The sequence below is a fragment of the Lygodium microphyllum genome, chromosome 15 (assembly GCF_053477565.2).
Source record: "Lygodium microphyllum isolate KBCC chromosome 15, Lygodium_microphyllum_v1.1.10, whole genome shotgun sequence".
In the NCBI taxonomy this organism is placed as follows: domain Eukaryota; kingdom Viridiplantae; phylum Streptophyta; class Polypodiopsida; order Schizaeales; family Lygodiaceae; genus Lygodium; species Lygodium microphyllum.
The window spans coordinates 54223567-54246180 of NC_141149.1; the positions used below are offsets into that span (position 1 = coordinate 54223567).

At 41.2% G+C, this 22614-nt stretch overlaps 1 protein-coding gene across 2 annotated transcripts; it reads right to left on the reverse strand.

Annotated features, from left to right (window-relative positions):
* Window positions 1-239: 239 nt before the first annotated feature.
* On the reverse strand, window positions 240-20530 carry LOC148024539 (hypersensitive-induced response protein 1-like). Of its 2 annotated transcripts, XM_087694183.1 has the most exons (6): window positions 20184-20530; window positions 8924-9116; window positions 8720-8840; window positions 8411-8502; window positions 1373-1469; window positions 246-1030 (listed from the first exon to the last, which is right to left on the reverse strand). In XM_087694183.1, exons 2-6 carry the CDS (start codon window positions 9110-9112, stop codon window positions 711-713), a joined length of 819 nt encoding a protein of 272 aa, XP_087550309.1. In that variant the 5' UTR covers window positions 9113-9116; window positions 20184-20530; the 3' UTR covers window positions 246-710. The 2 variants fall into 2 exon arrangements, with proteins under 2 accessions (XP_087550310.1, XP_087550309.1); XM_087694184.1 differs by lacking the exons at window positions 8720-8840; window positions 8924-9116 and having other exon boundaries at window positions 240-1030.
* Between the last annotated feature and the right edge of the window lie 2084 nt (window positions 20531-22614).

A 22614-nucleotide genomic window follows, 5' to 3' on the forward strand; every position in this document is an offset into this window, starting at 1 on the left:
TTTCATGCCTTAGGGAATTATGATTGTTTGAGTAGTAACTATGGTGGTAATAAGGTGTCCAATTTCGAATAATTATTGAGCTCACAATTGAATTTGGGCATTTGATATCGAAATCATGCTTGAAAAGGCCATTAACCAAGGAGATGTGTGATTACAAATGAATGTAAAAGTGACCACCCTACTATTTATATACCAAAGTAGAACAAACATATCATTCCTTTTAACAACATAAGAAATAAAGGTTCAAGAAATGAATGTGATATAGATTTGAATTTTGATCATTAGCATTGAAAAATATTTAATTGCTTGCATATTTGTCACTTGTTGGTCTTACCTTTTGCAAGGTAAGAGTGTGCAAGTGGCGAATAGGTGGATTCAAGTTTGAGGTAATGTGAATGGCTTCAGATTCACACCTAGTTACCTTAATGCTTGGTAATTTTAAGACTTTCATCTCATCACTGCAATCCTTCCACTTCTAGTTATCATTGAACTTCTAACATCCATGGAGCGATTTGTCATCCTTAGACTCCTATTCTACATTGGTGTGATCCTTGAACTTCTAGCAGCTACTAATGATCAACTACTCATATATTGGCAACTGAAATTTTGAAGAAAATTTAGACTCTAAAGCAAAAAAGGTCAGTTATCATTCACATCTTGTCAGTTCCATTTTATTGTTTCAAATGTCAGCATCCCTTGTCCATGCCATTTCAATGAGATCTTGTGTTCTTTACCAAGCCTGACATGGCAACCTCAAGTGCAGACAGAGCTTTTGTTAAGGCTTTTGTGTTTTGCTTCTCTATCTCAACCATGGTTAGTAAAGACTCTTTTACTACTTCAAGTTGTTCTCTTTGAAATGCAATTTGAGCTTGAAAAAGTTTGGCACTCCTTTCCTTGATATTGACTCGTCGTTCTTCTGCTCCCTCTTTTGCTTTGATGTGCTCCGAAGTAGATATGGTTGCCACCATCTCATTCTTCTCCACAGCATTCAAGCTTTCCACAAGCTTTTGCAGTGCCGCTTCCACATGACCTATTGTACCAACAGTTACAGTTATGAAGGGAGAGGATGAACAACATTCATTTCTTGAATGCCTCAGATACAAAGAATTACATTACATCCAGTTTTTACAAATGTAACTTAAAACTCAAGGGCCTTTTCAAGCTTGGTGGAAATACATTAATAGAAGGAAATGGATCTGAGAAATATTGCAAGACATAATTCAATTCAATGATATCGGTGACTCGATTTTATCTTTCTTCTTCGTTAACAGGAATAGCACGTGCAAATATCTAGCTAGCATTTTATTCTATTTTTTCTGCTAATATGGGATCCTTGTCTTCAACTCAATTTCCTGTAAAGGGGCAGATTTACCTGGGTTCCCCTCAGCAATTGCTTTTCTAACCGATTCATCAGGACATATTTGAACAATAAGGGTCCGCATAACATCCACACCATAAGGTGACAATTCCTGCCCAAGGTTCTAATAGTATTAGCGATCTTGGTTTTAGAATCATAAGATGCCAAAGCTGGTTGTTAATGGAGCTGTATGCTGCTAGATACAATGAATGCCTTCAGATATGAGATATTTCAATGACAAGAGTGTGCAAAACCACCAAAATGTGCAATGAGATATCCAGAACTCATTAAGCACTGTCCAAGGATAAAGTCTACTGAAACCAGGTTGCAAGAAACAAGTGACAGCTCAAATATTTTATTTGTCAACCACAAGGTTTCAGGATTGAATTGTTTAATGCAGAATGAAACACCACAATGCCAGATTGAAGGTCCTTATTTTAGATAAGGAATCAGGACCCCGAGCTCCTCATGAAAAGCTCCAGCCCTGACATATTGAAACACTTTAAAGGGCTTTATAATGTACTTTATGAAATAGCAGTTTTTATCCTCCAAGATCCATCTGCAAGACACAGTGAACAATACATGCAAGCAAAATAAAATCCACACTCAGATTTCAAGTGACAAACCTGACTTACATTTTGCTTCTAGTATCTCTTGTTAGAACAAGACAGAAACGAAAAACAAGATCTACACTTGATTCCTCCCTCCCCTCATTAGGTTGCTTTGGAACCTTTAACTTGCTCGTGTTTCTTATTGTGCTTCAAAACACCATTATTTCAATTCCAGGTTATGTTTACACTCCTCACTCAAGATTCCTCTTCAACATTAAATCAGCCTCTAGCCTTTGCCAATTGTCCCAAAAGAAAAGTACTATTTGTTAAGGGAATATGACAACAGCAAGTGGGCCAGAAATTAAAATTTTGAAGCCAATGGTCAAAGCTGAAGTCAACTCTAGTGGTCGACCAGGTTTTGCTTGAGACCACCTACTATATTGCTTCATACTGATATTTCTCTTAAGCCTGCATGCCTCGGTTACACCACTTAGTTTGGAATTTACTGAGGTATGTCTCAACAGGTCCAATGATACTCCAGCTAAAGTGGCTTAGTAGACCATCATTAGACACTCACACCAAGCAGGCAAACATGGAAAAAGATTCTTTCAGAGGGCTTCCAAGCATGTCAACCACATCTTGGAGGGGCATGGAGACCTCTAAGGTGGATCTCACAACCATCCTCTACAAATCCTATTGTCTACACAATCTACTATGTGTTTCCCAATGCTTGCAAAAGGTGCTCAAGCAAAGACCCTCCTGTTGTCAAAAGGAGATTGATAAAAAGTCCTTTGGCATGGGCGGATCAACAATAGAGAGGGCTTGCAGATTGGGAAGCACATGCATTTAGTGGACTACTTGGGAGGCTAGTCTTGCCCGTTCTACATAAGTTTGGAGGGACATCTATAGGGATGTAGATGTGGAGATCTTTAGGTAGACAATGGGAAGTAGAGGGAAGGTCTAGAAGGCTGAAGCTGGATGTCGCAATCCTACAAGTGTGGTTGGCCCCCCTCACAAAAAGCATTTGCAGTTGGCTGGGGGCAACTAAGTTTTTACCACAAGCCATTCCAATGCAAGTGGTAGGAGCGGTCATTAGCGCCTCCCCAAACACCTTAATTGTGCAAGTGGATGGCATGCTAGTCTTAGATAAAAGGGCAACAAGGACTAGGTTTCCCCAACCTCTATTGGAGGATCATCCAAGTGACAAGTCATAGAACTCCAAGGGAAGTTGTGGAAGGTTTACCATGTCAAAAGTCGGTGTAGGGATGAAGAGAAAAGAAAGAGAGAAAGAGAGATATGCTCAGGAAATGGAATCCATATATCAAACACGAGACAGACACGTACAACAAGTCACTGGCTGTCCTAGCACTAGCACCAGCTCCTTGTTAGAGTATAGCGAATGTAGAAGTATATGACCAGCCTTAAAAAAATGAATGCAAAGAGAAGAGGGAGAGAGAAAAGAGACACTAAAAATGCAGAAACCTGCAGTGAATCAATGCTGAAATGAAGAAGCAGTATGTACACGGGCTGTCAAATATGTATCTCCACAAGGCAATCTCTCTCTCCACCTAAAAACTAAGTGAGAAATGACCAAAGCAGGCCAGCCTATAAATAGGGTCAGCCAATTTTTAACTGGGTGATTGCTGCAAAACACAATCACAGCAATAAAATAATCACCATAAATAATGTGCAAAAATTCTGAACATTACACAAATGGCCAGCCACTGATGACCACAGATACTAGGGGGTGGAGAAACTATGCTACCTCCCTGGGGAAGACCCCCCTCAACCTCCTTGGAGTGGCACTACCACTGTTGGAAGGGATTGAGGTTGGTTGAGGAATGGGGATTGGATTCAACTTTGGTATTGGTAGAAGACTCAAGGTGATTTTGGGTGTGGCAAGAAGTGCAAGGAGGGTCTTCGTTAGGGTGGGTGTGTACCATTCGTTTTTCTTCAAAGAAGAAGGCTGACCATCAGCATCGAAACTGGGACTAAATGTGGAGGTGATTCCTTTCCACTCCTAATTTTCCTCAAAGGAGGAGGTGAGTCATTAGCACAAGATGGGGATTCATGCATTTGAGAAACCGAGTACAATATAGTGTATAAAAGAGAGATTCCCCACACAAGTCAGAGGATAGAGTAGCGCACTGGTGGGTGGGTGTACGGCACAATGTTAAAGGGTAGCATTTCCACTAACAATGTAGCAAGGTGCAAAGTGGTATACCTTTGAGTGTCTAGTGACGGGCTAAAACCTTGTGTGCATCAAAGATAATGTGTGCTAAGACTAGATAACCTATTGTACATCTAAAGTAAGCATCTAGATTGAAAAAAAAGGGATCTAAAGGTGAAGTAAATATGGGAGGAAAGGGTAGGAAATGTGAAGGTGAATGGGAAGCACCAAACTCATACTCAAATGTAACAAAGGATGAAGGATTACCTTGTGGAACATATCTAAACATAGAGTTTTCTTCACAACAATACTACTACCAATCTAGGTCTTCATGGTGACTTACAATTGGTTCTTGCTTAACAGAAGGAGTAGTATAGACAAAATCAGACTCATAAAAATGAATTGTAAGAACTTGCCACTAGGCTTGATTGTAAGTTTTGAATGTTTCGCTATGTCCCAAGTCGATAGACTCTCCTTACTGCGAGGTAATCTCGTCAACAGAGTGCTCCACCTAAGATGCACCTTGTGAAGAAGTATGAGATGAAGAAGATTTGAACCTCAATAAGTGATCCCTACAAGAAAAATTAGCAAATGGAGCATTCTCCTCCAAATCAAGTCTATAATGCCTCCTCAGGGTCTCCATTGAAGGAATAGCTAGAGAAAGCATTAGAGAATTCAAAGATGGGATTGTTTAAGCCATCATGAACCAAATATGTGTCGTTCGTGTATCTCACACAAAACCAAGCTCTCCACGATAGCCACAATATACTCTTTAAAAGAACACCGGCTCTAATGCCATGTGAAGATATGCTAGTGTCACGAGAACATGAAATTTTATTATTTTGCCTAGCATTTGATCAAAAGTTAATCAAATGTACTAATGTCACTTGTACGTGTGAGGTGTAAGTTAATTATTTCACTATATGTGGAACCCAAGACCTTGAGATATTAGTTGGTGCCAAAGGCAAAAGTTATAATAAGTTATGCCTAACAAGTAATAAACAATGTCCAATGTCAAATTTAGACCTAGACCAATTTATTGGCCACTAATGTCAATGGCAATAGTAAAGACTAGATATTACTTAATTAATTAATGCCAATCTAGAAGTCAATGACTGCTCAAGGATACTTGCAAGACAAATTGGCCTAACCAATTTAATGATTGGCTGGTGAAATTAACTTTTTGAGCACTAAAATTAATTTAATAAGCTAAATAATGCTGAAAATTGGGATAAAAAGGTTGCCACTTGGCAAAGTTGCCCATGCAAGTTGAAAAAACGTTTTTGGGGCTAGTGGAAGTCTATTTCAACCATTATGAGAGAGAAGGAAGCTGTTAGAAAGCAAGGAGATATTAGTGAGGTGATTCGCAGCCACCAAAGACTAGTCCTACAACAAGCAACAGCAATTTGGATCTCTCCAAGTATAGGTGATAGCAACCCAAGGTTCTTTTGGTGCAAGTAACAATATACAAAAAGAGACAACAACCTTGGTGGTGGTCATAAGCTATACGCTATAGCTTTCATAGCTATTTGAGCAAAGCAACCATAGTTTTTTAACATTTCTCACTATGAAACTCTAAAGTTTCTTTCTCTACAACATTCACTCTCATCCCTTAACCATTTCTCAAGTTATCTTAGTAAAATCCAACCATTTGAGTCATCAAAGGTGGAGATATTGGAAAATCTCTACTATAAACCCTAATTTACAACAAAATTTAGGGCTTGACAACCAACTCTATATGCGTGCTTAAAATTGAGAGCCTAAGACTTAAAGTCCAACAACTAAAATTGAGGAATTTCAAGGAGATTCAAGAGACCAACAAGCCAATATCAAATTTGGGACCGAATTTGTCTTTCAAGGAGCAAGATGAAGGTCAATCCCCGAGCAAGCCAAGGGGCAAATTGGTTTGGAGGCTTGTTGGTTAGTTTTGATAGCAAGTGGTACTTAAATTAGCGGAGGAAGTCAAAGGATCTTGCTTGTACTCTATCCATTCGTAATAAAAGTTAAAGAAATACTGCAAGGGACCCAATTTTGGGATCAACAAGCTGTCCATTGTCCAAGATTAAGTGGTAACCTTAATAATTTCAATTTGTGTAAATTAATTACTTGCTATAATTAGTGTTAAATCAAGTTAGCACCACCCTATCCAAAGAGAAATGCTAGTTTCAACTAGGATTTGCATTGAGAAAACATAAAACGTACGACCACAACTGAAACACAAAGACTCAAACAATGGTGTGCAAAACTCAAACCCTAATCACAAAACTCATAAGTCAAACATAAAAACAAGCACAAAGAGAGAGAGAGAGAGAGAGAGAGAGAGAGAGAGAGAGCTTTGAAGTAAATGAATGTTGTAAATGAATATAAGAGTATGCAGAATGCTCAAGGCCAGAACTAAAGAGTGCCAAAGTGTAATGTCCACTCCAGACAGACCTCAAGCGCGATAACCACCAATCCAAGCTGAGGCTAATAAAGAAAAGTGCTGAAAGCATAAAAATGACCTGTTGTAGATGCAAATACAAATTAGGACGATGCTAGAAATGGAAGGGCAACAAGGTGTAAACCAAAATGCAACAGTGTTTGGAGTTGAAACTAGTAAACACTGCAATGTAGTTACTTGAAGATGATGGCAATAGATCACAGACAACAATGAGGCTAGGCAAGAGGTGTAGTCTACGTAGCAACAATTGTTCAAGGCTAGACAGCTAGTGGAAGAGGGCTAATGGGCTGAAACCTGCAAGACAAGGATGGGGCTTAATGGTAGGCAACCTGTCTATTTATAGATGCAAAGGCATCCTTCCAAATTTAGGTTTTGCATATGGGACACAAAAACTCTCTAGAGTTGCTCCCCATTTAATGACGCTTTTAGTAATTTACATGTTTTGGGGCTATTTTAAAGAGTTAATCACAATGGAATGAATTTTTAGCTCAACACATGGTCGTGGATTTGGAAGGGTTGAGCCTTACTAGATCCATAAGAGTGTAGTTGGCTTGCTTTTTCAATTTCACAAACGGTTGTGAGTTTCTTTACATACATAGTACAGAGCAATAGACATATTCCAATGCAAGATGATATGGACTCAGCTTCGACAAGCATTTGACATTAGGCAAAGCAAAGCATCACAAACTCTTTTAGATGCACCGTCTAGACATACCTATGGGATAGCTGGGGGTCTAGCGGTACGTAGTTGGTTGGGTCAGATGCAGTCGGATGTGGTTTGCCAACATTGCCTGCAGCAATGGTTGGAGGCCCCAAAGCACTGTTTCTTGTCATGTAAGGCAGCACACCTAGTACAACAATGAGCCTGCAAGATCCTCCATCCAGTCAAACCCAGTCTCAAGTTACTTGGGAACTTCTACTGGCAGGCAGGCAGGCAGTCAAGAATGCTGCTTACTCAATGAGATAAAGATGCATGACAAACTCTTCATCATCAAGGCTAGTTTCGGCCTAGAGGCATTGCACAAGCAACGAGTGTTGGAGCCCACAACACCACAATTGGAGGTGCTGGAGCTTATTGGAAGCCTAATAGGATGACACTTCGAAGGCCAAATGCCAGCTAACATTCAGCAGAGAGACCTTTTTATAAAGCCGATCTGGCAAAGATCTCTGGCCAAGCATCATCCATTCTTTCTAAGGCCACTCAAAGCAGCTACAAGGTGGCTCATCATCGAAAGAGCTTCAATAGAGCTATTCCAGAGCTAGCTTTTCACACTCTTGGATGGTAAACCCTAGTTTTTTTATACCTCCCACCATGCCTTCTTTCTCCCATATCCCCTAGACCACCTAAGTGGAAATGTGCGTACTTGATTTGCTTTGCATTCATCCCCAGCTAAACTGTTGAGCACTTGTACTTCATTGTATGTTCTTTTAAGTTATATAATTTGCCACAATTATGTTGCAAAAAGAAAACAGGAAAAAAGATCAGCTTGTTGTGTAGCACGGTCCTATCATTCTTATCACCCCTGAAGTTCAGTCTTCAAGTGAGGGCTGTACTGTCCAACTCAGTCAACAGGCTATTCCAGAGTACAGAAAATCAAGACTCCTTCAGCCCCATACACTGTTGAATTGTCTAGTCTCAATTTACACTTCTTTGCAGTTGCTTGTTCACTATGAAAAAGTTGGATCATCCAACAGGCTTCCGCATATAACAGAGCCTGAAATGCACTCACACTATTATGGTGCTACAACTAGAAACATTGCAAAGAGTAACTAAATCTAATAACCTGTCCTAGCAACTTCTCTCATTTATGTTCACATATAAGTTGCAAAATAATGTTTTTAAGAAGTAATCAGTTTGAAGAAATGAAAAGAAGAAAAAGGCAATCTCTAACCTTGTGAAGTTGATTCCCAGCAGCCACAGCAATTTCATCCTTCTTCTCAAAAACCTCAGCAAGGGTCATTTTTGGAACAATTGAAGTAAGGTCTGAAAAGCATCAGAAACAGAATTCATTCATAAATCTTGACCAGCATGGTTCCATATCAAAATTATCCAGCTGCAGAAACATTTTAAAATTCTACATTTATGTGTCAAACAGGCATGATTTTTTAAGATCCACTACTCATAAGAAGATGATGTCCTGTCAGTTTTGAGGTACCTCATTAAAAGTAAACAACTTTTGCCAGTTTAGAGAATATCTCACTATCTAAAATATAAGCTTTTATTTGCTGTCGTGGATCAGTGAGCCTGTAGTAGGCATTCATAACCATGTTTGGTAGAACTCGATATTGAATTGAAGTGGCTATGATAAGAAAAGTATCATCCTGCCAACAAGGAACAAGGATCCATTCATTCTACTTTATCTTCGGGATAAAAAGCAGAAAGATACAAGGAGGGATAGGTAAACCTTTGTTTTGGTTTGGCATTTAACATCAGTCTGCTGGATGCGCAGAGTCACCGTGCTCTTAACCCTTTTTCCAGCACACCAATTCACAAAATGGACTCCAGGATTAAGTACTTTATCAAACTTCCCCCAGCTCTCTTTAATACCCACTTTAGGCTGACTGATTTGTATGCAGCAACATATTTGGCCCATTTGACTGAAATGTCACAGAATCAATATTGAAACAATGCAAGGTTAAGACCAAAACAAGGGAATAGAATGACTAAAATGTAGCAAATGAAACTATTGAACAAAGCAAGCTGAAACGAGGAAATAGAATAATTACAATGTAGCATACAATAAATTGAAAAAATATGAACAAGATCCAAGTTACTATCTTTTTGTAAACACAATGGTGCTAGGGATATGAGACAGTGACCGGCACCTCCTGTCTTCTGTTTAGCATAAATATCAACATATAGACACTGAAGCAGGATATATTTTAAAAGCTGCTGACAATCAATGCTTGCAAAGAGTTTCTTGGCAAATCAATCATTCTCTTGATCATGTCCCTTTTCTCACTTTTAGCCCATGCATTAACAGCCCTCCTTTTCCTCCTCTTTTGGACCCTTCCCCTATCTTACCTTACTTGCCAATCTCTGTGTCTCACCTTTCCTCCCTGTCACACAAGGATGTGAAATTCTAATGCTTTGCCTAGCATTTGATTAAAAGTTAATCAAATGTGCAAATGTGACTCGCACATGTGAGATGCATGTTAATTATTTCACAATGTGGGATCTAAGACCCTGAGATATCAATTAGTGCCAAAGGCAAAAATTGTCATAAGTTATGCCTCACAATCGGTGTCACAACTTGGCCTAGCACATTTAATTAGCCATTAGTGTCAGTGGTGACACCAAGGAACATTAAGTTGTCATAAGTTATGCCTAACCAAGTACTAGGTCATACCCGGTGTCACAACTTGGCCTAGCACATTTAATTAGCCATTAGTGTTGGTGTTGACACCAAGTAACCTTACAATCCTCAAGTTGCATGACGTATAGCTCTTCAATATACACAAGCTCTGAATGTGGATCTTCAACTTGCCAATTAAAATTGTAACAAGCTCCAACATGACTAGGGCAAGCTAAACATGCCTCACTCATTGGCCCCATCTCCTTTGGGTAAACCCAAAACAGAGCCTAAAAGAAAAGGTCTACAATGTTTACCCTCCAAGGCGTCCCACCCCAAAGCAACCAGAGCATCAGACAAAGAATACACATCAATTGCCCAATAGCCTACCAAGACTACAAAGGCAATGGTTATCTTACCAATGGAGCCCAAGTAATCACCCCAACAAGGACAGGACATCAAATAAAGGATGCTTGTCAACTGCCTAAGGGCCTACCGAGCCCTATAAAGACGAACAAAAGTGCATTGAACTTCTTTTTTCTTTTTCTTTTTTTGGGTAGAAAGTTAATTTTAGGAGTGGCGGCCAATTAACTAACAATGGCCCAAAAGACGGGTGTAGGGACACCCAACACACAACGTGATGAAGTATCATGTGAAGAAGGATGGTGGTGTAATCTACCAATGGAAACAGCTTAGGATCCATCCAGTGGTATTGTCCACAATGGAATGCATAGTATGCCACATGTTGAAGAATGCTCATGCAGCAAGTGCCACTTAGACAATGTCCCTCGTGGAAAAATCATTCACTTGTCCAAGCGCCCTAGTACAAAGATGATGAAATCATATGATGCATAGAAGGCATGACATTGAAGACAAGTGCCGAAACCTACAGAATACCAAGAAGGGTAGGAAACCCCTCTCAACCTGGATATCCATGCCAAAGAAGAAAGAGGAGCTTGAGGATATCAGTCTTTGTGTGGTGTTGAGAAGCATGTGGATGAAAATGATGAAGCACCCTATTGGAAGAGCAAGGATAGAAAACACCACCCCTTTTTGGGGCTGCAAACCCTAAACGCAAACTGCGGGTGAAGGGTGAAGGGTGAAGGGTTTCTCAACACCCCCTCTCAAGCCCAAAAATGGAAACAAGAGAAGAGTGAGGTGGAGATGCAATGCTACATGCTGAAGAATGCTCATGTAGCATGTGCCACTTGGACAGTGTCCCTCGTGGGAAAACTGTACACTTGCCCAAGTGCCCTAGTACAAAGATGATGAAAACATGCAATGCATAGGAGGAATGTCGGACTGTGTAGTGCCGAGAACCATAAGGATATGCCCGTACTCGATCTCGAGAGGTGGCTCCATGCTAACCAAGCGACCAAGGCAAGAAGAGAAGAGGAGGAAAAAGATGAAAGGATCCTTAAAATCCAAGATTTCCACCGGAAAGGGAACCTGCAGTAAAGACCAGTAGACAGAGTGAACTGGAGAACCCGAAACACAACCTCGAGAGAGAAGCCACTAGCTCCGTGCATTCATACTGGAATGAATATGAAGGCCTCGTCACCAAGTCGTGGTGGCTAAACCTCCGAGGTCCCGATCGAGGTGGTACCTGATGATCCTGAGTATCAGTAAAAGAGATAACTGGTCAAAGACAACCACCCCAAGAAAGTAGAGGATGGGTGAAGAACTTCATGTTGAGTAGGTTCCCCCTCTAAGGAGGGAGATGGAGGAGCCCCCGTTGAAGTCGAAGAAGAAGTAGATGCCCCCTCTGAGGGCAAAGAAATAGCATCCCCCTCAGAATCCCCCTCTAAAGTAGAGAGGGAATCCAAAAACTCATGGATCACGGACTTCAAAAAGTCTGATGACAAAGGAAGTGCCGCTGGTCGTGCTGAAGAAGGTATTTGGGGTGCCGAAGAGCTCCCAATGGTAGCCTCTTGAACCTGAGTAGTCGAGGATAGGAAAGGGTGGGACTCAAAATGAGCAAGAGGTGGGCAACAGTCACTATCTCTCAATGGAGCGGACTAGGTAGCCGAAAAAGAGGAAGGAATCGAGCAACCACTGTCTCTCGAAGGAGCAGACTCACGAAGAGACAGTATCAAACAATCACTATCTCTCGATGGAGCTGATTGCAAAACCGCAGGCCGTGACAGCCACTGTACCCGAAAATAGGTGGAAGAAGACTGCCGCTGGCATTGCAACAATCTCCAAGAGGTCGTAGCGCCAACCAATCCTCCATGTGCTCAAAAGGACTTAGTGCACATTGGATGCATCTTATTGCCTTGAGATAGTACTCTGATAGTTGATGCAAAAGATCTCTGTGGCCCAAAAAGGAGAGGTGGCACAAGGAGTGCCTGGTAAAAGATGCATGTACTTCGAAGGGATGAAAAGTAAAGGTCGAAGTCGGCAAGCATCGGTGGTGTGTCCAGTGATGCCACCGTAGGAGCACCCAGTAGTCTGGTCATCTATTAGTAAAGAAGCCATGGATACCAGTGTGCCTTGCTGTAGAAGAAAGAGGTCAACCACCATGAACTACGAACTGCAATGTCTGCCTCAAGGGGTGTGAGGGCAATGTGAAGCACGAACCGCAATGTCCGCCTCAACGGGTGGGAGAATAGTGGAAGGACTGGAAGTGAGCTACCAGTGGGAGGAGAATGCGACCAGCAATAAGAGGTTGCAACCAGTAGAAAAACGCAGGTGAGGAGAGAAAGACTAAAAACGCAAGCAAGATAGTCTGCAAGAGAGAGAAAGACTAAAAACGTAAGCAACAAGTGAGAGAAAGACTTAAAACGCAAGCAAGACAGCCTGCAGGAGAGAGAAATACTAAAAACGCAAGAAAAACAGCAGCAGCAATCAATATGCTGAAATCGACTCCGAACAATGTGTGATAGGCTGAAAATAGGCGCCACACTGTTGTAGACAGCAATGGCCAGCTTAGACCGCGATGTCCTCCATGTTTGGGGTGTGGGTAGCAAGCTGAAATACCTGAAATCTGCAAAAACCAAATTGTTTTCGGAATGGAGAGTGATCAGCAACAGTCGTTCTACTGTAAACAGCTGCAAACTGCATGTGGAAGTTTGGAAACAAGCACCAAACTATAGATAACAGCAAGGGACAGCTATGACTGCAATGTCCTCCGCGAAAGGGGTGTGGGCAGCAAGCTGAAAACACCTGAAATCTGCAAAAACGAGATTTTGATGTAGTGAAAGAAGAAGAGAAGTGGATGCCGAACCCGCCACCAATCTTTGCCTTCACTCGAGTGGAGGATCTTCGCTGCTAGATGAGCAAATCCAACTCTGATACCATGTCAAAAGATAACGTACCAACGAGACAGTAGGGTTTGCAAAGAGAAACACGGATTGAACTCGGCAAACATGGAGAAGAGAAGAGAAGAGACAAGAAACTCTGATGAATGGAATGATGAAGACCTGAATCATGCAATGAATATGATACAAGGAAACAAGGGTGCCGTAGCACAAGGAAGATGATGAAGACAACCACGAACCACGAACCGCAATGTCCTCCTGAAGGGATGTGAGGGTAGTGGAGAGACTGGAGAGAAGAGGTGACTGACTGAATGAATCAGCTACAAGGAATAAATGAGAGTGGCTTATAAATAGGCACAGTCAGTCTAGGATGGCCCTCCTTTTTGGGGCTACAAACTCTAAACGCAAAACGCAAAAATGCAAAAACGCAAACTGCCGGTGAAGGATGAAGGGTTTATCAGCAACTGATAGTAGGCTTTTTTGTATGCCAAGTACATATCTGACATCCTGTAAAATCAACTCTCGGCCATTTTCAAGGGCCAAATGAATGGTGCCAATACCCTCTATCTCATATACATAGTTATTACCCATATAAACCTTGCCCAGGTAACCTACAATGTATTCAAAACATGACTCCAAAGAGAGGGTAACATGAAAAGAGACATCATTGTTCACTATCCATGATTGTGACAACCCATCACGAGCTGAAACTAAGGCATCAATTACCTCCTTTTTGGTGATGTGCATATCACCTGTTGCTGCCATAATATCTGCATCATTACATGAGGCTACAACAAGTATCTCTTCAATGTCACAAAGCTCTTCAATGACCACACTAGATGCAATATTTGCCTTTGCAACTTCTTTTGAGTAAGAGCTGTCATCATCTTTCTTATCATCCTTATTTTTATTACCCTACTATTTCTTTCTTTCTTGCTATGTCTTGAAGTACTGGCAATCGGGCTTTTTATGCCCTTTACGCCCGCACTGATTGCATGTGACATCCTACTGTTTGCCCTTACTTTTGCTTCTGCTTTTGCCTTTACTAGCTACATTACCCCTCTTTTCAGACCCGCCTCTTACATGGTAAGTTAAGCCATTGCTTTCACCGCTAGACTTTCTTCTGATTAATTCATTAAGGATTGAACCTCTAACACCATCAAAAGTCAAAGCGAGGTTGTTGCTAAGTGACACAACTAAAGATTTCCAACTGTCACGCAAAGACATCAATAAGAAAATAGCTTTCAATTTATCATCGAAAGTTGCCAAACCAGAGTCCTACAACTGACTCAAAACCCCTGTGAAAACACTCAAATGCTCAAATGCTAGCTTAGACTCCTCCAACTCCATGTTCACAAGTTTACGCATAAGATGCACTTGATTCACATGAGTTGTATTTTCATAAGTGTCCTTAAGCTTTTTCCATATAGCATAACCTATATCAAGACGCTTGATGTCTGTAAGTACCTCATCAAACACTGCCATCTTAATGTATGCAATGGCCTTATTAAGTATAGCCTAGTCCACATCTGTCATAGCTACAGGCTTAGTCTCCAAGAGAGCATCTTCATAGTCCTTGAGAAACAAAATGCCTTGCATCCTATCCTTCCACAAGTCAAAGCCAGTGCCATCAAACCTCCTGATTTCAAAGAGGGATTTAGTGTCGCTGCTACTAGAAGCATTTGCAGCCATTTTTCAGCAATACACCAAAAATTCAATGCTGCAATTTATGACAGCAAAAATGAGCTGAATATTCAGCTGATTTCAGCCCAAATTTTCAGCAAATAATAGCAAGATTCAGTCCAAGTACATGTACAACAGTAGAACGAATGACTTTCAACAGTATAACTACAATTTCAGCATACATTAAATGCATACATCACTGCCAGGTAACTCCCACTTCAGCAATATCACCAAAAATACATTTGCAACAATCCCAAATCTGCAAATGATCACTAAGACTGCTACAACATAAATAATCAGTAATACATCAACTCAATGGGAGCTGTCCAACATGTGTACTGCATACACATGTGCTCATATCAACTTCTGATACACAAAACACCAAGAAATCTCTGCAATTTCTCCAAAATCACACAAGTGGGAGATAAAAATGCTCAAATCACTCTACTTATGGCAACAAGACTGCTTCAAGAATATTCCCAAAGTGCATTTCACGGATCAACTTTGCCAAAATCCATAGATTTCAGCAAAAGCCCCAAAATTTCACTATCAAATCTGCCCCAATTGCATTAATACATGTTCTCGAGAGCATAAAACGGGCAAATTTAGCAAAATTTCACAAAATCTTGCAAAAGCCCCAAAATTTCCAGGTTCAAGTGTGCACAAATGTAGGCCAATCTCACTCAGCTGAACAAAATTTCACTAATATAGCAAAAGCCCCAAATTTTATGGGTCCAATGTTGAGAAATTTCACTCAAATGAGTAAAATTTCACTAAATTTGGCGAAATCCCCAAATTAAACGCGCACAATGTCTGTAATTTTTGACACGAATGTCACTTGGCAAGCACAAACGGGATCAAATTTGGAAAAAGCCCCAAATTTATGGGCTAGATTTGCAAAAATCTGTAATCTATGCTACCATGCATAAACCCCCATCAAAGAGAATAGGTTGAGTGAGAAATTAAGGAAATTTTCTAATTTCTTTTAAAAAAAAACTGTTGGGTCCGTTGACCCTCCTGACTGTCGTGACCGCCTGGTCGTCGCTGCCCGCTGGCATCCGTCCCACACCTGGTCGCGATCACCAGGTCCATGCCAGCTGGACTTACCACCTTGTTGGTTGCCACAAACTCGCCATGAAACTCCTACCTAGTCCACGCTGCACCGACTGCCATTGCTACTCATGAACCGGCGCCTATCCCATGCTTGCACCAACTATCACCGCTAGTCGCCCTGACACTCGATACTTGACGCCTGATCCTGATCCCCATTGCCTAGTTGTCACTGGTTTGTCCTTCAAGTAAACCTATCAACTGTACCCCTTGGTCTCAGAAGCCTGCAGAACCTTGGGCTCTGATACCAATTTGAATGGGGAAGAGTGCACAATGGAGTGCAAGATAGAGGTGCGAGCAACAGAGTTCAGAGTTAGAAAAAGTGAACGCAAAGATAGATATACTAGATCGTGATGGTACACAAAGAATAAAAGAATATATTTATATGAAAGAATGTATTATATGTTAGGGTACAATAAGGATGTGTTCACACCCATATGACTATATACACCAAGATGAAGGGACTTTACACCCAACATGGAGGAGTGGTGGTAATCGCAAAGGATAGACTACCACATGGGTAAAGGCTAATAGCTGAGATCTGCACTCAAAGAATGAGTTTGAATGATGGGTAGCCTGCTATCTATTTATAGATGTTGAAGGGTACCCCCGAAATTTAAGGTTTTGCAAAACCACTAAAACTCTCTTGAACCACGCACCAAGTTTGTGTTTTCCATTAATTAAGCATGTTTTGGGGCTGTTTGACGATGCTAATCAGCTATAAAGCGTGTTTTAGCTCAAAACCCTATGGGCCTTAAAACACGTATCTCTTTTAGTATTTCTTTAACTTTAATTACCAATGAATTGATTACAAGCCAAGATTCCACTATCTCCTTGACTAATCCAAAAGCCCTTAGCTATAATCGACAAACAAATTGGGCAATTTGCCCCTTGAATTTCACCCACCACTTGCTCTAAACCGGACCCCAACTGGCCAAATGCTGCCCCAAATTTACAATGGATGATCTAGCATCTGAAAGCCCTATCAATATCATAAATTGTAGATATTGATTTCAAAGTACAATGCCTTCTTGTATTGGCACACATTTTGAGGTGGCTGCTAAACCCTAATTTTTGCAAAAATTTAGGGTTTATAGCAAAATTTCCTCTACTTTCTACCAAATATGGTTGAGATCTACTTCAAATGGCTTAGAAATGCTGAGATCTCTTGAGAATTAGTTGGAGAAGGTGAGAGAATGCCAAAGGGAGAGAGAATTCAGAATTTCACATGAAAAAACCCTAGATTTAGTACGCATCCTGCACAATCATTATGTAACGATATCACTTGCTACTTAGTCCTCCAATTTGTTGTCGCCAGTAGCTCCTAGTGCTAGGATTGCTGTAGCATGTTGTTCCTGACCTCTTGGCTGTTGTCGACTGCCTCCTATAGCTGAGAACAAGTCTGAATTCTGACCAGCAACACCTTCTTTCTCTCTCCTAGGCTGAAAATTAATTAAATGGCTGAGATCCAACCCCCAAAAACACTTTCTCAATTTACATGGGCATTTTTACCAAGTGGCTGCCTTCTAAACCCATTTTCCAACATTTTTTTAATTAAATAATTCAAAAAATTAATCTCAACCCTTCTGATCCTACCCAGAGTTAAATGTGCCCATCCCTAATTAAATTGGCTAAGCCATTTGCAACCTATCTACTGCCTCCTATGACTAAGAACAGGCTTGAATTCTGACCAACAACACCTTCTTTCTCTTTTCCAATCTAAAAACTGATTAAATGGCTGAGATCCAATCCCCAAAGATGTTTTCTCAATTCGCATTGACACTTTTGCCAAGTGGCTACTTTCTAAACCCATTTTCTAACATTATCCAATCATTAAATTATTTTTCAAAATTAAATAATTCTAAAAATTAATTTCAACCCTTCTAACCCTACCCAAAATTAAATGTGCCCATCCATAATTAAATTGGTTAGGCCATTTGCAACCTGGAGTCCCTAGTGTCAACATTGAAACTTATTGCCCAAACAACTATCCTAGGGTCAAAATTAACACCAACTAACCACCAAATCCCAATTGGCATAACTTATCACAATTTTTGCCTTTGACATTTAGTCACATGGTTGATTGCTACATCAGCCTTTGACCCCTCGCTTGAATGGTGATTCCTTATTAAAGTTTTCTATCATGGAGGTTCCCTTGGAAGAGAGGCAAGCCAACACCTCATACAGCATGCCTACACTAGACTTGTAGCTAGAACATTTGGTGCTACTACAAGTAAAAGACTTTCATGATCTCCTCTACAATGACACTCATCCTCCTCCATTGCATGCATTGGTATGGGGAGAGGAGTCTCTCATAGTATAGTGGTGGAGTCACACTCCTTGTTAGCACTAATACATTCCATGGGTTTTATTACATGTATTTGGGCATTTCAACAAACACTCGAGTGGGCAATTGGACGGCCATTTAAGTCTAGTCAAAAGCCTCAGCCCCTAGCCTATTTATAGGTGCCTCCTCTTTACTCTCCTTCACTCATTGCACATATGCATCCCCTAGGGAGAGGGAGACAAAGAGGCACTCTACTCACCACCATAGTCTGTGTGGTTTGTACACATCTTCTCATGCTTTGATATGTGGATTCCATGGCCTATTTCTTCATTCAATGAGTTCGTGTCTTCTTGTTTTCTTGTTCTATTCAACAATTGTTTTTTTTTTCGTATGTGTTCCTTCTCTCACATAGTATCAAAGGAGCAAGCACTTGGTCCTGCATGTTTCAGCTGTCCATGCTGTGACAAATCTCCTACAAGCTGAGTTTGTTGATCTCAATGCTCCTCTTCTCTATGTTTAGCTGCTAATCCTCTTCGACACTGCTACTTGGCCTACTGCTGTTGACATGACCACTCTATCAACTCTTGTCCATACCCTGTGACTGCTGCACATCCTACGCCACTCTATACTGCCTTCTGTTTTCTAGCTTGTCACTCAGCACTATCATCAACCCTATGTTTGCATTCACCAAATGCATTTCCAGCTCAACCCACTGACCCAAGCATTGACCTTCTCAAGTTGTCGCAATCCCGTTTTCATCCATCACACATGCTACGGTTTGAAGCCCTTGTGTCATCCATTTTGGTAAGATTGTGTTTTTTTCAGTCTTGCTGCTGCTTTTCTTATTATTAGTCTTTTTTTTATTTTTCTAAAGAAAGGGTTCACGTGTTGTTTGTTATGACTCACACTACACTCTCTCCACTTCATTTCTCTCTCTGATTTGCCTCTTGAACTTATTTGCTTGAACTGTTGAACCTTTGATTTTTTGTGTGCATTGAACATAGATGCCAAGTACTCTCTTACCCTTTTCTTCACTTCTCTCTTCATTTCATCATTCAACAGCTCCTCCGTGTTGCAACAGTAATGATAAGCTCAAAGGCCCTCACTATTTAACTCGAAGGGCAGTCATGAAATCTGGGTTTGTGCAGAAGTGACATACTCTCTCTTACCCTCTTCTTCACTTCTCTCTTCATTGCATCATTCAATGGCTCCTCCATGTTGCAACAATAATGATAAGCTCAAAGGCCTTCACTATTGAACTTGAAGCGCAGTCATGAAATCTGGGTTTGTGCTGTAGTGACTATGGTAGCTTGTTTCAAGATCGACACATCATCTGTGACAGCCATCTCCTCTTCCACCTAGTTGGGATGAAGACAAGTTTGAGGAAGCAGTCCTTGATTGGGACACTAAGGATGCCAAATGCATATTTGGTGCAATTGTGATGTATCCCAAAGGAAGTCCTACCAGTGGTCATTACCTGTGGGACATCTTCCAGGGTGTGGGGGAAACTAAAACTTCTGTATGAGGTTCATCAGCCATGCAGGCTGTACTCTCTATGGTCAGCTTCAAACCATCCATTTTGAGTGCACCGAGACCATTCAGTGATTCCTTCTTTGAGTGACCCCAACTCAGGACCAGCTTTGCAAAATGCAGTCTGCCCAACCCAAAGTTCATTTGGTGGGAACTGCCCTCTTGTTTCCAAATACGATGGTGTACTGAATCCCTTATGAGCCCAAACCTCATCACCTCTAGCCTGTTTCCCACATAGAAGGCATCTCTCTGCTCGTGTGTAATAAGACCGAAGAGTAATGCTGAAGGATGAATCATGGTAAGTGATCCTTGATGTCACATCATGTGACATTACAAGCGGCATTAGAGATGGCTCTCTCCAATAACTATAACAGAGGACGAGTTTGGAATGCGTGTATGTTCTCTTTTAAAAATGCAGCTTGAAAGCACAAACAAGCAAAAGACTAACGACCAACGACCAACGGTGGAAAGAGTCAGTAAGGGGAACCGAGTGAGCACTTACAGCAGCGTAGCGAGTGGTGAGGGAGTAGTAACCGCAGGTCGACAAATGGCTCGGAGCTGATTGTCCTTGTGGTTGGGGGGAATGTTTGAGCCATGTTGATGCTTCCTTCGAATTCAAAGAAAGAATATACCCTTGCTGTGACCAGAAGCAGACCCCAGAAAGAAAGTAGAAGGCCAACAAGACAGAGAGAGAGGCACACACACAAAGACACAGACAGAAACAGAAAGAGAGAGAGAGAGAGAGAGGCATTTATACGCCTGCTTGTGCGAAAGGGCCAAGCAGTCGTATTTTTCTATCCTCTCTCATGCAATCAAGACGTCAGATGGAAGCCTCTAACTTCTAAGAGCGGCTTCTCGCGGACCCTTTCAGTTTCAGACCATGGTTTTGGCGCTGCTTTCATTCCTTTTAGATGTGAAATAATTTTGTATTAATTGAATTAGCGTTTCGCGCGTGAAGGTCACAAGTTGTGCGATCACTACAATCCACTTTTCCTTTTTCTCTCTCTCTCTCTCAATTTTTTTTCTCTCTCTCTAATTTTTTCCTCTCTTTATTCAAAGATTTTTCCCTCTCTTCATTCTCTCTCTATAATTTTTCACCTCTCCTTTTCGGTCTCTCCAATTTTTAACTCCTTTCTCTCTCTTCTCACCTCTCTATTTTTTCTCTCTTTCCCCTATCCTTTGAATTTCTTCTTACCTCTCTCTCATTCTCTATTTTTTCTCTCTTCTTACCTCTCTCTCACAATTTTTTCCTCTCTCTAATTTGTATCCTCTTGTTTATTAAATATTTTTTTTCTCTTCATTCTCTCTCCCTCTAATTTTTGTTTTTTTCTTTTCTCTCTCTCCTCTCCCTTATAATTTTCTCTCTCCAAATTTTCTTTTCTCTCTTTTCACATTTTTTCATCTCTCTCTATTTATTTTCTTCTCTCAATTCTCGCTCTCAAGTTTTTTTTCTCTCATTTGTCTCTTCTCACCTCTCTCTCTCTCTCTTGATTTTTCCTCTCTTTCTCTCTCTAATTTTTCTCTTCTCTCTCTTTTCACATTTTTCATCTCTCTCTATTTATTTTCTTCTCTCAATTCTCTCTCAAGTTTTTTTTCTATCTAGTTTGTCTCTTCTCACCTCTCTCTCTCCTTCAAGTTTTTTGTTTTCTCTCTCTTCTCACCTCTCTCTCTCTCTCATTAAAAAAAATGTTATTTCTTTTCTCTCTCTTCACCTCTCTCCAGGTTTTTTTGTTTTCTATCTCTTCTCTCCTCTCTCTCAATTTTTCTCTTTCCTCTCTTCCTTCAAATAATTTCTTTTTTCTCCCTCTTCTCACATTTTCCCTCTCTTTTCTTTCTTCTCTCAATTCTCTCTCTCGTCTCTCTCTCCCTTCTAGTTTTTTAATCTCTCTCTCTCTCTCTCTCTCTCTCTCTCTCTCTCTCTCTCTCTCTCTCTTCCAAATTTCAAGGGGAGAGAGAGAGGGGGGGCTCTTTCAAGTGGGAGAAAGACGAGAGAGCAAGAGGGTGATTAACCTATTGTTGCTGCTCACTATGTTGTTATGGGGTGTGGGGAGACAGAGCGAGAGGTTTGCCCTATTTTGAGTTGACAGAGAGAAAAGAGATAGGAGGGGAGGGAGAACGAGAGAGTGCGGAGAAACAATTTGTCCCTAGTAAAAGTGTTGTTGGGGGTAAAGGTGCCTCCACTTAGCCGCCCATGTATTACTACACTGACAGTACCTGCCACTGTACACTGCAGGTGGCGGGCGCCCGTCCGTCACTTATTCTTTATTCTTTTAGTGACAGTTTGAATAAAGGAAGGCCCGGCCACACATTGTGGTTGTTGGAGTTCCCACTTTGAGTTTCACTCTCTCTCTTACTCTTGCTCTCCATCCGCCATAGCTCTCGCCGCCAAGCTTCTTCATCCTAGGTTCCACTTCCCTTTTAACTGGTATTAGAGCAAATGCATTGGAGCTTGCCCGGCGTTCTCTTCAGCCCGGATTTGAAGAGCTTCAGCCCGAGCTTCAATAGCAGCCATGGCACCTTTTTTTGCAGGTATGTTTTGATCTCCCACCTCCTCCCCGACCTTCCGGCCTTCCATTGGCACCTTCCAGGACTACATCAGAGCCCCCTCAACATTGCCAAGTGCTCCAAAGCACTGCTGAAGACCCCCTAGCCCCCAGGAAAAGCCAGCGCAAAATGCGGTGCATTTTAAGGGGCTGGGCTAATCTCTTCCTAGCATTTCCAGCATCTTCCCCGGCTTCCCGGCACTGTTGGCAACCTTCCTGATCATTGTTGGACTCTTCGACATTAGCTCTTGGCTCCTGGCGATCAATTCGAGTGCTTCCACCTTCAGCTATTGATGTATACATATTCCCAAGACTGTCAAAACAGGGCAGCACTTGACATTTAATGTTTGATGCTTCTTGGCATTGCTCGTTTGATGCCTATTGATGTCC

Excerpts from the sequence above, each read along its gene's own strand:
- LOC148024539 (XM_087694183.1), bottom strand. The coding sequence starts at position 9,112 with ATGGGCCAAATATGTTGCTGCATACAAATCAGTCAGCCTAAAGTGGGT. Across the intron at positions 8,503-8,719 it reads AAAAGCTTATATTTTAGATA|ACCTTACTTCAATTGTTCCA; the intron begins GTGAGATATTCT and ends GATGCTTTTCAG. Across the intron at positions 1,031-1,372 it reads AATTGCTGAGGGGAACCCAG|GTCATGTGGAAGCGGCACTG; the intron begins GTAAATCTGCCC and ends TTGGTACAATAG.